This window comes from Aotus nancymaae, unplaced genomic scaffold (assembly GCF_030222135.1).
Source record: "Aotus nancymaae isolate 86718 unplaced genomic scaffold, 86718_ANA_hifiasm-v0.15.2.pri h1tg000002l, whole genome shotgun sequence".
In the NCBI taxonomy this organism is placed as follows: Eukaryota; Metazoa; Chordata; class Mammalia; order Primates; family Aotidae; genus Aotus; species Aotus nancymaae.
This window is the reverse complement of record NW_026988413.1, coordinates 34683903-34701365: the sequence shown is the minus strand read 5'-3', so window position 1 is coordinate 34701365 and position 17463 is coordinate 34683903. Positions and strand designations below refer to the sequence as shown.

The 17463-nt window shown below is 38.3% G+C and overlaps 1 protein-coding gene across 5 annotated transcripts in view; it reads left to right on the top strand.

Annotated features, from left to right (window-relative positions):
• The first annotated feature begins 1186 nt into the window (after positions 1 to 1186).
• Positions 1187 to 17463, top strand: part of PTPRZ1 (protein tyrosine phosphatase receptor type Z1) — a 193111-nt gene continuing 176834 nt past the window's right edge. For 3 of the 5 annotated variants that reach the window (XM_064373969.1, XM_064373967.1, XM_064373965.1), the window contains exon 1: positions 1187 to 1374. In XM_064373969.1, the coding sequence (XP_064230039.1) occupies positions 1317 to 1374 (58 nt within the window). In that variant the 5' untranslated portion in view covers positions 1187 to 1316. The remainder of the gene's footprint in view (positions 1375 to 17463) is intronic. The other 2 variants (XM_064373972.1, XM_064373971.1) reach the window with 1 other exon arrangement.

Sequence of the window (17463 nt, the reverse complement as noted above, 5' to 3'; positions counted from 1 at the left end):
ACAACCAATTACCTTCTCATTGTTTCCTTTAGGCTTCAAATTAATTCAACAAACATTCAGGGAACACCTATTGATTTTTTTTAAAGGCTACTGTGCTAGGAGCTGGGATTATAATAATAGAGGCAAACTCACGGTCATCAAGGTGCTCACAGTCTAGTTATGAACACCATTAAAGAAAAGAGCACATGAGGGTGACATTTCCAGCTCTAAGGCAGCAGAAGATATGTATTATATACTTTTTGCATACCCTTCAATCAAGAAATGAAAAATCTTCCCGTGCGACCCTGTGCGAGAAGTACTTGTGTGGTTCTGTCTGGCAGGACCACCTCCGTGTTGAAAGTTCCCCCAAACAGCTGTGCCCGCCAGGGCAGTTTCGTTGGGGTCTAGGGAAAGGGCAGGGTCACACTAGTCACAGTCAGGGCTGGAGATTTTTGGAGTCAACTCTCCCAAAGGCAATGGGGTCTACTACTTTATTAGGAAAATGGAAAGAAAAAAGGGAGGGAAACAACGTGCCCAGGCGCCCCCACCACATTCTGATTGGGCCCACTTAAGCATCTGCCGAAAACAATAAAATGAGAAACACTCCTAGAGGTGAAACTCAAAGGTCAACCTCTGGCTGTGCTGGACGATGGTGGTCCGGCCTTCCCTTCCTTTCCGAAGTGATGGAGTCCTAACCAAGAGAGATTTTTTTTTTCTGCGAAGATTGGAAACCCCAGCGGATTCCTCTAACTCCAGGGCAGCGAAACCACTGGCAGCGGACAGGGGGAGGGAGGTCGGTGTGTGAATTGCTACCCTGCGATCCGGACCCAGAGCGGCACCCGCGTCCCTCCGCCCCCCGCGCGACCCGGGGCCCGCGGCACGCTCCCAGCCGCGCGGTCCTGCGCCCCCGCCCCCGCAGGGAACCGCGGCGCGCACAGCCCGGCCGGAGCGCGCACCCGGCACTCAGGCTTCGCTGCGCTCTGAGCGCTCAGACCGCGGCCGCCGCAGCCGGCGAAGGAGGCAAAGTCCCGCACGGCGGCCGACATGCGCCTCGGCTAGCGGCCCCGGCCCCACCACCGCGCGGCTTTCTCCGGATTATTCCTCTCTCACTGTCTCTCTGTCTGTCTCTCTCTCTCTCTCTCTCTCTCACACACACACACACACACACACACAAAACACACAACACAACACACAACACACACACACGCACGCACGGTCTCACATCGATCTATACACTGGAGGATTAAAAAAACAACAAACACTTCCCTCGCGCCCCCTCCCTCTCCACTCTGAGAAGCAGAGGAGCCGCACGGCGAGGGGCCGCGGACCGCCTGGAAATGCAAATCCTAAAGCGCTTCCTCGCTTGCATTCAGCTCCTCTGTGTTTGCCGCCTGGGTGAGTGCGAAGAGCTCGGTGGGGGTCTCAGCTCCGGGGTCGGTGGGATGCGGGCGGGGGATTTCAGCGTGTCCGCGACTTGCCGCCGCCGCCATCTAGCCAGGAGGAAAAGGGGACCGCCAACTGGGCTCCCACGGAGCGGGCGGCCGCGCGGTGCAGGCAGCTGCGTGGGGTGTGCGCGCCCCCTCCCCACCCCGCGCCCTCGCCCCTTCCATCCGCCCGCCGGCGTTCCTGCTCCGGACCCCGGGAGACAGAACTGGGGCTGCTGGGATCCCTGCCGCCGCCGTTCTTCTCGCCTCTTTTGCAAAGTGTAGAAATCGCCTTTTAGAGATACGTACAAAGATAAATAAATGACCAAAAATACAACTGTGGTGCGGGGCTGCTTACTGTAATGTATTTTTTGCTGTTCACTTTTATGCTACAGGTATGATGGGCTTAAATGAAAAGTACACGTGTCTGATGTGAATTGCAGACACAGACACACACACACACACACACACACACCTGAAAGGTAGTGACAGGAACAAGCACCAACCTGACTTTTCAGGGTTTTTTATTGCTTTCAATTTAGTCATATTCAAGTCTGAGCAGTTACTTTAAAAAAAAAAGTTCAATCAAAATCTCTAGGTTTTGCCAGTGCTGCCAAAGTCAGAGGAGAGCTGCAGGTTGACATATTTATTCATAGATTTTATCTTTCATCCACACCTTCCAGGTTACATTTAAAATTGAAACTGCATTCTGAAATAGCCACTTTAAACATTGCCTTTACCTGCGATGCAGACTCAAGTTTTCCAGTCATTTTCGGGAAGTGCAAGACTGGACTTTGGCGTTTTATTAAAGAAATGCCGTTTTTGCTTCATGATTTTCCATCAGGATGGAATATAACGGGTTTACGCATTAACCTGAAAGTTACAAAGTGTGCCTCGCTTTGTGAGTACACATATTTAATTCTTTTCAGTCAGAGGCTCCCAATTTTTAAATTTTAGCTGGTTCATATTACAGTAGATACTACGCGTACATTTTCTTCCAATAGATGGTGCTGCTCTTGGCACAGTAACCTTTACAAACTGAAATCATTTCTAAGTTCTAATAAATGAAAATTACATTGCAAATATGGTGATAATTGCCCATAAACCACCACACACGGACATAATTTAAATTTCAAATGCTTTATGAAAGTGCTCAGGGGTGGTGTAATGTACAGTTGACACATAAGACATTCAGGCGAATCTCTGGTCCCCGTTGATTCTAAAACCTTATAGTCAATTCTGGAGACCGGAAGACATTTTTGAAAAGTACTGTGGTCATCAAACACACACCTGTTGAATTCGCATTTCTATTGTGTATCTATTTTAACAGTGAAGCCAGGTCTTCTGAGTACTTAAATAAGTAAATATCACAGTAGTGAGGGAATAAACCAGAGTATTGCTTTGTCTGTCTTCAAAGCCACATGCCCAGAGCATGTTGTGGATCCTTTTGAAAAAATATTGAGATAAAATTCACACGTCATACAATTCATGTTTTTAACATGGTTCCGTGGTTTTTAGTATATTCATGAAGTTGCGCAGCCATCACCACTATCTAATTCGAGAATGTTTTAATAACCCCCCAAAGAAACCCCATGTTCATTAGCAGCCATTACCCATTCTCCATGACCCTGGCTCCTCACAACCACTAATCTACTTTCTGTCTCTATAAATTTGCATATCCTGGACGTTTCATATAAATAGAATTATGGAACATGTGGCCTTTTCTGTCTGGCTTTGTTCACTTGGCATAGTATTTTCAGTTTCATGCTTGTTATAGTATGTATCAGTACTTCATTCCTTTTTGTGGCTGAGTAATATTCCATTATGTCAATATACTAAATATACCACATTTGCAAAGGTTTTTCTCTGTAAAGCATTATTTGTAGCCTATTTTTGGATGTATAATTTTCAGTCTGTTGAACATTTTCTTTAACTCTTTGATGATGTAAAATTTAAGTGTAAAGAATTTAATTAACCTTTAAAGACTATCACAAACTTAAGTATTGCTACTGAATGTAAGCTTTCATTGGAACTCAAAGTGAGTTTTATTGAGACTGGAAGGTGACTGATTTTGTATCCCTCACCATGTTGACAAAGTTGGTCTTTCACATAGTTGCCAACAGGCTGGTTTGGAGGGATTGGCAACATCAAGTAACATAAATATCTTGATCTTGGGGCAGCATGTTTTGAGAAAGTGAGGCACATTATCTTCAAATGAAAAAATTAGGCTCCATTTCAATTATTTTTCACTCAGCTCTTACTTCAGTGTTTGTGAATGTGTTTACTCCTCATCTTCAGTTTTCCTGGAGCCAGTGAGGTAGTCTGACACATGTAATAAGTGCTTAGTAAGGCTCTGTCAACTGACTGAGGCTTGCTGTACAGGAGGACAGCTCAGTACAATTTGAATATTAGGCTGCTGTTCTTAGCATTATCCAGGAACAAGTTGTAGGGTTCACAAAGATATTGATTATCGGCAATTAAGAATGTCTTAGTGATCAGATCGTATCATTTTGTATCTAAAATGTCCTGATGTTTTGAACTGGACATGATAGACCAACTGCTTCTTTCAAATAACTCTCCAGACAAAAAATTTACCAGAGTATATGAGCCATAACAAATTTTTCTTGACCCACTGAACAGGTATAACTTATGGGAAAAGCTGCAGTGGCTTTCCTGTAAGGAGGCTTAACTATGAGTCATAGAGGAGAGGTAGATATTTTAAGAGCTTTTAAGGAATAATTTCTTCCAATTAATGAGAGAATTCAGGATCTTTGAGTTAAGTGAGTTGTAGTGCTGTAAGGTACACTAAGTTCTAATGTTTAAGTATTACTATTAAATACATAATGAATCAGATTCTGAACTTTTTAGTCATGTCTTACTGCTTTAAGAGCCACATTAACAGCAAATTATATCCAACTCCTCTGCAAGAATTAGCTTCTTAATTTATGCTGGTTATACAGTCAGTGAAATTTAATATGTTGTGACTTTGAGTTTGGTCCGTTTATCCTCTGAAAACAAATTGTAACCATATGTATAAAATATTCATGCTTTTCTCCCAAATAATAACTAGTCTCTATTCAAAAGATTAATTACTTTTGATTGCAGAGTTGCAATTTTCTTTATTTCATTTCTCTCTCCTTTTTACATATACTGTGGTTACTTCCACTCAGGGAAGTTTGCCATGAGAAATAATTTCATTGATGAATTCATTTCTACTCTCATGTCTGCACTAGAGATTTAAGATCTTGCTTAAAATTTTATGTTGTGGGAATTTTGCTTCTGGCAAAAATTCAGTTTCTTCTGGAAGCACAAGCTGCATTTTCTCATTCCCTTTAACTCCGAAAAGATTTGCGTACTGTCTAACGTGAGAGATTTGCTTGACCACCCATTTGCCAACCGTTCAGACTGTGGCATGGAAATGGAACCCCTCAGTCGGGACCAGAAGACTTCAAAGGAAGGCATCATCAAGAAGATGAGCCTGTGTTTTATTTTCAGTTACCATCTACTCAAATGTTTACCAGGTGCAGTTTCAGTACTGAGCATCTTAGGCACATTTTCTCATTTCCTTCTTCTCAAAACCCGTTGATATTGGCATTTTCATTGTACACCTTTTGCAAATGAGGAAACACAGTACAGAGAACTCAAATAACTTGCCTAACATCACACATTCTGATTCTGCCTGTGTAGTCCTTCGGACTCCAGAGCCTGAGGCTTTTCCTCTTTTTATTTCCAGGATCAATTTGCTGTTTGGCATTCACTAGCTTGCTTACATGCGATGTGATGGTACATTTCACAGTCCCATTTGCTTTCCTGAGGATCCCTTTCATGATTTTTCCCAAGTGATCTCGTATTACCTTTTTGTTCTTTATTGAAAATTAAGCCTTAATTTACATTTTTTTAGTGTACCATCTTGAAAATTTTCACAAATGCATATGGTCATGTAGCATCCACTGTGATCCAGATACAGAATAGTTCTAGCCATACTACTTTAACTACACATTCACTAGATGTTCATAAGTGCCTGACATCTGCAAGGCACCATGCTAGGCACTAATAATTCAGCTGTGCATAAACATATACAGACTTAATACTCATAATGCCAACAACCTAGCTAATCTGATTCAATCCCACAATGAAAACTTCCTTTAAATCTAGTTTCAAAGATACTTTCTCTGATCCTAACTAGTTGAGAATACGTCTTTTCCAAATACCTCTTAATGTGTTGAATATGTTAACTCTCAAATATTTTTAAATGCTTCCTGCTCCATTACGAATTCTAATGGTAAAAGTCAGAGCCAATTTAAACGAGAGAGATGTGTGTGTGTGTATGTATCTATATGCATATACATAAATGTATATATATATCTGTGTGTATATATATGCATATATATAAATATGTGTGTGTTCATATATATATATATATATATATATATAATTTAATTGTGTTTCAACTTTTAATGTCTTATTGAGATTAATTCCTAGAAGGAACTTCAGGTTACAAAAGGAAACCAGTTTTTCTCTGTGTTTGCAATTCTTCAGAGACATGTATAACATATTGTATAGAAATTAAAGAAAGAGAAAATATCATATTGCACAATCTTAAAACACTTGCATTTTAGAAATGTCCTGTTTAATTCCATAGCCACTAGGCAGATATAGCTATTTAATTTAAAATGCATTAAAATAAAACAATTCAGTTCCTCAGTCACACTACCCACATTTCAAGTGCTCAGTAGTGTGTGTGGCTAGTGGCAACCACATGGGGCAGTACAGATATGGAACGTCTCCATCTGGGCAGTGCTGTTTTGGGACAACAACAACAACAACAAAAAAAAAACGCTGGTAAAATAATGATCGATAGGACTCATGAGGAGTTGTCAACTCAACAAGAAAAATTTCCAAAGTCATTAAAATTGTTTCAAGTGTTGACGCATGTGAGTTATTTATGGTTTGTATTGTGTTAGCCTGCAAGCATCCTAGAAACATGATGGGGCCTTTGGTAGAGCAACAATAAGCGAAGAGGGTTCAATGGCCACTTTGTGGTCTTTATGGACTGAGGTTGAATGGAAGAGATTAACCACCAGTACCACCAGTTTGGGAGTGAATGCTCTGCTCCCATAGCACGTTTTCCATAATTTATTCTATTATCCACTGTATTGTTTTTCAATGACTTGACTAAATTATTTGAGGGTAAAGAATTCATTCTTATATTCATCATTCATTCGTTGTTATATTTATTCAGTGAAGAATTCAATGAAAAATCCAATCACCATTGCATTGTTAAACTTAATACTTAAAGTAGGTGCCAATAAATCTTTAATGTATAAGGTCATAGGAAGATTGTACCATGAAGCTTCTTAGAAAAAAAAATAGTTGTTTGTTGTTGAGACTGGCCAATTTTCACTGGTCTTTCCCTCTTTTGATTATGATCTCAGTCTGGGAGTAAGGTCAGCATTCACCTTGACCTGTCCATCTTTACCGTCACTTCTGGTACAAGAACTTTACTTTCATCGATTCTCCCAGAAATACACATAAGCACATAAGCATCCTCTGTGAGGTTGGAGCTGTCATTAAGGTGATCGATGCCTGCACAAGCATCACATAGATCCAGACACTATCTGTGCATGGAAAATAAAGCTCCTGTGATTGATACTGAATGTGTACTTACAGAAGCAGCCTTGAGTGAGCTTTTAGTTCTAGATGAGTTGGCACCAATTAGTTTTGGATACATCCTAGGGGACCAGAACTTCAAGTCACTTGGTGTGCCGCTTTATATGTGTACAAGTGCATGTGCCTGTGCTGATCTGGTGTTGGGGAGGAGAGGGCAATGGCGGATGCGGTGTGGTCAGTAATGAGAAATAAAGTATCCTGAGCCCATGAAGACTGTATTTTCAGTCAGTTGAAAACTATCACATTGGTTTAAGTCTTCTCTAGTTATACAGGCCATAAGAGATAGCGGCACAAAACAGTTTTGAAAACCAGGCGAATCATGGGAAGTGTAGTTTCATCATGTGGATGTACATGCTTTTGGAGTTTGTCTATAGTTTTATCATTAATCCTAGAGATGATGCGCTGCACAAGTTTAACTCTGCACATAGAAAATATTTGAATCTTCATAGGAGTCAAAAGCAGAAAAAAGGAGATGATCTTCTGTTAGGATCCTTGCCTGCCTGCCTGCCTGCCTTCCTTCCTTCCTTCCTTCCTTCCTCCCTCCCTCCCTCCCTCCCTCCCTTCCTTTCCTTCCTTCCTTCCTTTTCTTTTTTCTTTCCTTCCTTCCTTCCTTTCCTGCTTTTTTTCTTCATTCCTTTATTCCCTCATTCTTTTTCTTTTTTTGTTTCTATTTCCTCTTCAGCTTCACTTTCTTTGAGCATGAGTTTAGGATAATTAAGTAAACTTAAGTTTGCTCAGCACCTTGATGAAAAGTTTGATAACAAAGAGGTTAATGATATTTGAAATCATTAGTTAAAATATTTTTACTGTGTTAATATCATTTGGGAGTCTTCATAGTTAACATAATTTTTAAAGTATGAGTTGACAGATATTTCTGCCTAAAAATTCGAGTGTGGCAAAATGGCTGATCGTCTTTTTTTTCCCCCTTCAGATACTTGCCCACAGATATTAAAGTAAACTTAATTATTCTGGGTACTGGTTAATGTGAACTTTCTGGGCTTATTCAGTAAGTACAAGTCAATTTATGTGCACACTGATAGGGGATATTTTTTACAAGTTTCCTTGGAAATGTAGTACTTAGGTATTTGGAAATAATTTATTAATTAGCAGGAAAGAAGGATTTTCTGTTAACATATCCATAACTGTGATAAGAATACAGATATCTTCCTGCTCTTGGAGAAATATTCTACCCTCTCTCTCTGCCTTCCCTTTAGCACTTACTGGATAAATTTTGTGATTTTTCACTGTCAACTGACTGAACTGCTTATTTCTTGAATCCTAAAGCTCTAGCGTATTTACCCAGGGATCGGTCTTGATATGAGCTCTTTTCTCTGATTAACTCAGTACCTTGAGTAGGAATAAAATAAAATACTGCTTTTTAAAATGACCACTTTAAGCAGAGACCATGGTAATAATCAGAGTCTTGATTGCATGCTTAGAACATGCTGGCCAGATATAAGGAAGTTTCTAGATTTTCTGATGGTTTTCATTCATATTGTCATCAGATTAAAAATTATTTCTATTCTTAAATTTTTACCTGCTTGCATTCTGACACATTTTCTTGAAGAAGATATATTAAGGTGGTCTTGTCTCAGCTGCCACACACATGATTTTGTGCAAAATCATGATCTGCCCAAAGGAGTATAAGGATATCTTTGAGGAGCATGTGGGATATTAGCGTCATGTGTGTTTTAGTGCACAAAAAAGCTGATGACCATTTATCTAGGGCAGCAGTTCTCAATCCTGGCTGCATTCTGAACTTACCTGGTGTTATGGACCTGGAGGTTTGTGTCCCCTCCAAAATTCATGTTGAAGCCCTAACCTGCCAGTGTGATCATATTTGGAGATAGGGCCTTTAGTGGGTAGTTAGGTCATGAGGGTGAAGCTGTCATGAATGAGATTAGTACCTGTATAAGAAGAGAAAGAGATGAGAGTCCTCTCTCTATCCACCATGTAAAGACATAGCAAGAAGGCAGCCACCTGCAAGCCAGAAAGAGAGCCCTCGCCAGGTATCAAATCTGCTGGCCTTTTGATATTAAACTTCCCAGCCTCCAGCTCTGTGAGAAGTAAATGTCTTTTATGTTAGCCACCCAGTATATGGTATTTTGTTACAGCAGCCTAAGCTGACTATGCACCTGGGAGACTTTTAAATCATACTGATTCCTGGGCATCAAATCAAGTACTTCATAATGTATGGGTGCTGAGCCCAGACATAGATATTTTCCTAAAACTCTCCAGGTGATTATAGAGCACAGCCTGGGATTAAAACCACAGATTTAGGCCAACTTCATGACACTGCTAATCTTAGTTCATTTTTCTTAAGGTGGAGATATTGGCAAGTTTGACGCTGTCCTAAAACAAACCTAGTGCCACAAGACAAAGGTCCTGGAAATCTTCCCGTCTCTCTCTCTCTTCTTAAGGCAGTTTCAGTTTCAGAGTAACCCTAGAAGTGGGAGTATGGTCTATGGTGGTTGACCTCATAGTCTTTGAAAGCCAGAGAAACTTCAGGAGGCCAGGCAGTCTTGGAGTGGGTCCAAAGATTCAATTCTGTTAGCAGGCAGGAGGATAAATGAACTAGCCTCCGAGATGGGGACTCCAAGTGGCATTTATCCAGATATAGGCACATAATATCATTCATTTCATCAATGATACATATTCTTGTTGTTCTTTGTTATTTATTTTCTTTCTCCATGCATAATTTTTTAGAACTTGGCCTTTTGTTTACTGTTATGAAATAGATATTAAGATTTAGCTATTGGTTTTCCATTTTAGCAACTTATTGTTTTTTGTGAAATTATTAATCAAGTCTAGGCTATTGCTTTTTAGTATATTTGAAAAGCACCAAGAACTCCATTTACAACCAATAACTCAATGCCTTGATTAGCAATAACAATGAACTTTTCTAGGAGTTTCAAATAACTCCTTTAATATACTTATTAGTGATGACACAAGTACAAATTAATTGAATGAATCTTTATTGAGCATCTTCCATATTCCTCTGGAGAGACTATTCTTCTTGTGGTCAGATGAACTTTTACAAGATAGAAAGATGCATACATAAGTAGGTCTCATACATGATGGAGTTTCTGGCATATGAGAGTGTGAGCTGTGTGGAGATATATTTAATCTTAAATTCACCTTTTGGAAGGTTTCTAGTAGGAGATGGGGTTGGATATAGACCATGCAGGATGAATGGATAGAGCTTCAGGGATCACCATGGGAGCAAAGGGCATCAGAAGCATTAAGGTGACATGCAGAGAAAGATGGACTGAAAGTGAGAACCTGGTAATTGGAGGGAGAGGACAGAAGGTAGAGGGGTATAACAGTAAAAGGCCTCAAATGGTAAGTAGGATTTAGAATGGCCGACTGAAGAGTTTTGAGTTTGAAATCTACTCATTATACAATGGGAAAGTAGTAAAGTGTTTTCAGCTATGAAATGACTGGACTAGATCTCTTTATTTTAGGAAGATAACTCAAGTATCAGAGCATAGGGTGGATTGAAACAGAGGAAGACAGAGAATCAGGAAGCTTGGTTAAAAGCCTCTTTTTTTTTTTTTTTTTTTTCTGAGATGGAGTTTTGCTCTTCTTGCCCAGGCTGGAAAGCAATGGTGCGATCTCAGCTCACCACAACCTCTGCCTCCCAGGTTCAAGCAATTCTCCTGCCTCAGTCTCCCGAGTAGCTCGGATTACAGACATGCACCACCATGCCTGGCTAATTTTTGTGTTTTTAGTAGAGATGGGGTTTCTGCATGTTGGTCAGGATGGTCTCAATCTCCCAACTTCAGGTGATTCGCAAGCCTTGGCCTCCCAAAGTGCCAGGATTACAGGTGTGAGCCACCATGCTGGGCCTGTTTAAAGCCGCTTAAGACGGTGGCAGTCACAGTGGAAACTTATAGATCATTTGGGGTGTAATAATATCATCCTCTTTAGTGAATTCCTGAATGTTTAACAAGCACTTTCAAATACATTACCTCACTTGATATGAATGTAATTGGTATAATTGGTAGGACATTGTGCCATTCTCTGGAGTGAGTCACTGGTGATCCTCAAGGGAGTGTCTTCCCTGGGAAGGTGAAGATGTAGCATGGAGCACATGGAATGACAGAAATATCCAGGAAGGAAATGAGAAGGCAGCAAATACATACAATTCTACAGAAGTTGATAACTTGGAGGGAAGAAAGAAGACAGAAAAATAGAGAATGGTTGCTTGAAAACCTGCTTATTTATTGAATGGTAGAACTCTAAATTTGCTGAGACAAGACAGGAATTGACGCTAGACATTTTCTCTGAACGGATTAACTCAGTGCCTTGAGTAGCAGTAAGAGGAAATAGTGCTGCTTAAAATAATTATTTTATTTAGAGATTAGAGTCACAACTTAACCAAAACAAGCAAACAATTTTTTAAAGGGTGGATTTGAGCATATTTATAGCTTTAGTTTAATCTTATCAAGTGCTCATCTCAAAACTACTTATTTCATTCAGCTTTCAAACCCTTGTTTGTCCTTTTTGCAGTGAACACATTTACTATTGTGACATTCAGCCAGCAGTTTGCCAGTACACAGCCTTCCTTAACCACAAGTTCAGATTACTTGAAGGCCATCATATTTATGTCCATAATCTAGTATCTTTGTAAATTGCTTACAACTTTATTAACATAAAGTTAACATCATTAATTTTAAGAAAGAGAGAAGGTGGCAGCTGTCAAGGACTGAAATGTAAGCATATATTTTCTTATGTAATGAAAAATATGGACATGTTGTGCTATATAAGAGTTTAATATAAAACTTTGTCTATTTTAAAAGTATGACTGAGTAGATTTTCAATAGAAATGTTTGGTTACTGTGAAGTTTCCTCTGATACCTTTCAGAGTGAGGAAATAGCATGTGATATTTTATATATGTAAATACATTTACATATAAGTATGTTATATGGAAACATATATGTATATGTGCATGTGTGCATCTATATACACACCTAAATAAGGATATATATAAATACATATATAAATGCATATATATACAGAAATGTATGTGTATATTTTATTATATATGCGTTTTTTCCTGACTTTAAAAACTGATACTGCTTTATTTTGAATGTTAAAAGATTATATTATTTGGGAACATTATTATGTTTAATCGTACCATATATCCTGGATATTTCGACCCTGACAGTTTCCTGCCTCCAACATAAAGAAAGAACAGAAAGAGTTCTGCTTCTTCTTGTGACCTGAATACACTGCCGGCCCTCTCCAAAGGGTTTGGGTCCAGTTAGAGCAGTGAAACTCAGTTCAGCACGTTTGTTGAACGTTTTCTGTATGCTCCACACTGTGCTTGATCTTTTTGATAAATACTTTTTGTCTTTGAAGAGTTAATCTGGTTACAGATATCAGTTGTACCCTGTACAATTGGCAGCATACCAGAAAAGAGAATAATAATGTAAATGTTAGACTATTTGGATGGTATTTTAAGACTGTGGAAAGTTAGAAAAAGGAAAGACAAAATAAAGACATAAATTTATTTTTTAAAACGTCTCTGACCATATGAGCAACACTTCTTTCTTTTGAACATGGATGGACCATTTGCAGTTGCATTCAGTATTATAAGCCTCTTTTGTACCCCTCCCCATCATTTTTGCTACATTTAAAAAAACACTATATTACTCATTTTAGATTATTTACCTAAGGAAAAGCTTGAATACAGAAGTTTGTTGGTTTTTGTCTCTACTCTAAAATGCATGTAGTGTTCCTCAGCATTCCACTTTATCATGTTCAGATAACCGTGTAAGTAGGAAGAGATATAAGCAAAATGTGTATGTTAAAACAGTCCTCTTGTATGTTCTGTTCAACAACTACCGCTAGAAAAATGTCACATCATTTCCACAGTTAAGTCTTTCCCAACTTGAGCCTTAATTTTTGGTGGTGACAGCTGCTATTTTGCCACAAAGGCAAACTCTTGGTGCCAAAATTTCAAAGAATGATTTAGGATGCATATGATTCTTGGCCACTCTGGAGAATTTTGAACATAGATGGCAATGCCGTCCGAAAAATGGATTCCTGTGAAAGAAGCACAAAGAGTGAAATCACGTTTAATTAGAGTGGCTAGTGTATGTTGCCATTAAATCCTTTAAGTTACAGCACATCTGGGCACCGTCCATCTGACAAGAAAGTATCCCATGATGCTTCTGTCTTATCTGTGAATCCAACTTATTTTCTTCCTACCCTCTCATTACTTTTTAACTATGCAGTATTCTTGGCATGAGAAATCAAGAAAACACAAGATGCTCCCATGTTTCTAAATAAATTATTCAAAATTTTATACCAAACCCTCCCCACCCCCAAAAAAGGCAAAATGCCCATAAGAAAGTATTTTGATTCCCTATTTGGAAGGAGCTTTTAGGACATCCTCTTTTACTTCACATTTTAAAATTAGACTTCTACAGCATCTGTCAATTTGAAGGGGCAAAACACTTATAATTTTTACAAACACGGCAAGAGACTAAGTTGTACTAGACTTGATGGCATTCAGGCAAGTGAAGATCCCATATTTAGCCAGTCTCTCTACTGATGATAAAAGGCCTATAAACCCTTTTATGGTGAGACAGGTTGGGTCTTCTACTGGTAGAGAAAGTGTATCTTCATGCAGAGTTTTCACTCGTAAATGTATGTGAGTGCTGGCTTTTTAAATTTGAGGCTTTGAGACTATAGTACACAGTCTGCTGGAGATGTGTTGGGTGATTGCGCTACTGGGGAAAATGCACTAAAAATAGGTCATCAAGAAAAAATTGATATAGATTTTTTGTGTGGAAGTAATTATGCTTGATTATTGCAGTCTGTTACAATCCAATATGCCAGCCTATGCAGTTTCAGTGAGAAAATATTAATATGTGCACATATAATCCTACATAGGATTTGTAGACTGGAGTTTAAGTTCCTACTGATTAATCCTCACAGGGTCTTTATCTGTTATTCAGTAATAAAGAATAAAAAGTTTTTGCATATCATATATGTTCTTGTTCATTCACTTAAAAATACCAAACACGTTAGTTTGCCAAAAACACAGCTGAAACATTTCACTCTATTAAATGTAACACACACACACACACACACATACACACATGCACAACCATAAAAATAGAAACAAATCCATCTACCATCAAAGTAGGAAATCTTCACCAGCCTACTTTCTTGCCAAGATGTATACTGTTCAATAAATGCTTTATAGTTATTACTTATTTGATAAATTATTGCCTAAGGCCAATGTTATCAGACTTTTTGCAAGTTTGTAGCAATGACTATTGAAATGATTTAAGGAACCAGTTTCTTAGGGCTTTCCTTTTACATAATATGTTTCTGTAATTCTCAGAAAGCAATTCTTCTACAACTGACTTTAATAACAAAACACAGCATAGGTCCCCATCAGTGGAAACCTTTGAGAAAATAATGAACAAAATTTGTGTTTTTCCTACTCATCAAGGGAAAGGACCTGTAGATTCTTGTGAGTTTTGATGTCATATGATGCTCTTACCAGGACATGCAAAGTGCTTCAAACCTGAACTCAGGCCACCTGTCCAGCTTTACTTGAATCTCCACACGTGTGCTCCTTCCCTTCAGCTCAATCTTTTCCTTGTCTTGTAGTGGATTTTGCCCCCATGCATTCCTGTTGTCTTTTACTGCATCCGTGAGACTTTCTCTGATACATCATTGACCCCTTCCAGAGGAAGGGAAACATCTCACCCATGATGGCACAGCACTTACATTGCATGTCAGTCATTTCCATGACTATATTTTCAAGGAATCTAGCCTTCTCATGAGATACAGCCACTGGGCTCTAAAGACTTCTTGCTCATATAGTAGGTGCTCAGTAAATATTTGTGGAATAAATGAGTGAGTGAAATTCCTTCAAAAGCAATCACTTGAAAAATAGAAAATACAATAATTTCTGGCCAACCAAATGTTAAACGTTGCTACCACCTCAACTAATTCTGTACCCCCATTTGGCAGAAGAAGCAACTTGAGATCACATTTGCAGCATTTGGAATTAGAATTCAGTTCACCCTCAAATTCACTCAGTCCCTCTTATATTTTTAAAAAAGGTAAACAGAAAGTAGGTCAATCAAATCACATTCTCATTTTAACAGGTCCAAGAGTCTATATAGATTTTGAACTGAATTGGCACACAATCATGGACAACTTCCTAAGGGCTTTTACTCTTGGCATTCAGAGTTTTAAGAAAGAAAATTAAGTGATTGGAATAGAGTACAATAGTGAATGCAGAAGAAGGGAAGAGAGATGACTGTGGCCAGAAACATGAGAGAAAGAGAACTATGTTTCTTTATTCTAAGTAGCGGTGGGAGAATCTACTTTTTGGCCTGCACAGCGGATGCACCATTTCTATGGGTAAGTTTTCCCTAAGTTTCCTGTCAAGTCGGGGTTTTAATGAAACAAAAAGATACCGGATCCCTCTCGCTAACACCTCTTCTTCCCTCCAACACCCCAGCCAGTGCTAGCCAAGAGCATTTCTCTCAGTTCCTTTTATCCCTTTCTACCAAGAACAAGATCTGAGATATGTGAGATCCTGTTAGATTCAAGCTTGGAGAAAGCACTGTCTGTATATTTTACAGCCACTGGTTACCTGTTGCTGTCAATAGATGTATTGTCAGCATTTTATCATGGATTGAATGCTTTAAAATTTTTGATCAGCGTAAAAGATTTGTAGAGGAAAAGCTATTTTCCTTAGAAAAGAGAGCTAGTGTTTTTTGATGCTTCAAAGTCTTAAAAAATATGGGAATATTAGAGTTATGCCCTGCCCTGCTTGGAGGGTTTTGAGTGACATTCTGAGGCCATACATTTTCTGTCAAGAATCAGTTTCTCTTCTTTGGGCTGCTGGCATTGTTTAGAGTATAGATGAAGAGTTCCGAATAAGACATGTAAAACACTAAGAGACTGTGAAAAAATAAATTGTTAAAATAAAAGTCTATCAAGATGGGGCAAATGTTTAGAAGAATACTATCGAAGTTAGTGTTCTGTTCAATAGAAAATAGCTGAAATAGTTATGAGACTAATAGCAAATGGAAGTTATTTACAAACTTCTGTAACTTCCCAGTTCTGTGAAAAACTATAAGGAATTCCAATTCAGAAAACATTCATCCCAATCAGAATTCGAATCAGAATAATGGATCCACTAAAATATGTAATCGCTTACACTGAAAGAATAGCCATTACTTTTAGCTTAGGATGAATTGGACTAATATTAAATAATAGGGGATTTAAGAAATTATTTTGAAATGTTTGTTTTAATATGTCAGGACAAAATGTAATCGTTATAATTCAAGAAATGCATAATTAAGATAAAACAACACATCTGAGGAAAGTAATTACAGTGCTCAGACGTTAATTAAGAGACACTAAAAACCAGACTATTTGTTGAAATAGTGATGCTTGATAGACTATTAACTATGTTATTAGACATTTAAAGGTTATTATTTTATTACATAATAGCTAAAAGCAGCAGTATTTGATCTAATGAGGAATTGGCAAATAGCCATAAGCAATGATTAAGGCTCCTGTGAGAATTTGGATAATCATGTTTTAAAACACAATTATGCAGGGAATGAATTAAATTCTTGAAGTTTTAAAATTATGAACACAGAAAAGAACTAGATAGGTTTAAAATTAATTTTTTTAAATGAATACTTTTATCCCACTTTCAGAAGGCTATATTTTTTACAAAAATTATGTAAAATGAGGCCTGAGTCACACGTTTCAGTATGAGAAGCGTTGCACAAAATTTAGCCATTGTACTTATGGTCCTTTGGAGGCAGTATTAGTCATAAAATTATGTTTTGTCTATGTATTAGGATAAATTTACTTTGACTTCTGAAATTTTTGATAAGGAATTATCTTTTGTGCAAAAGCATAAAGGGCTGTAAAATATTAGAGAATGTAGACAGAAGTACCATGAATTACTTTAGAAGGACTTTCTACATCCTGAAGCAAGGTTTTGTGTGAATGTTTACAGCTGACTGTCACATCTTTGGTTACAAAATTCAGTTTTTTTTGCATTATATCCATTCATAATTGAGGCATTGGTGTTTTCTTTCAAATTACCAGCTTAGCATAAGTTAATCAGCAACTGTGGTTAAAATAATGGGTATTTCTTAACACGCTGTTATTTCTACCATTAGAAAAAAATAAACCAAAAACCAAAAACTTCTCTCTTGACTTCTGCCACATTTCTTCCTTCCATTGCCTGCTAAACTTTCGGGAAGAGTTTTCTATAGCCACTGTCTCCATTTTCTCTCCTGTCCTTTGCTCCTGAACTCACTTTAAACAGGATTGTGCTTCCACCATGCAAAAAAACAAGAAACCTTTATTAGTCTCACCAGTGCCTTT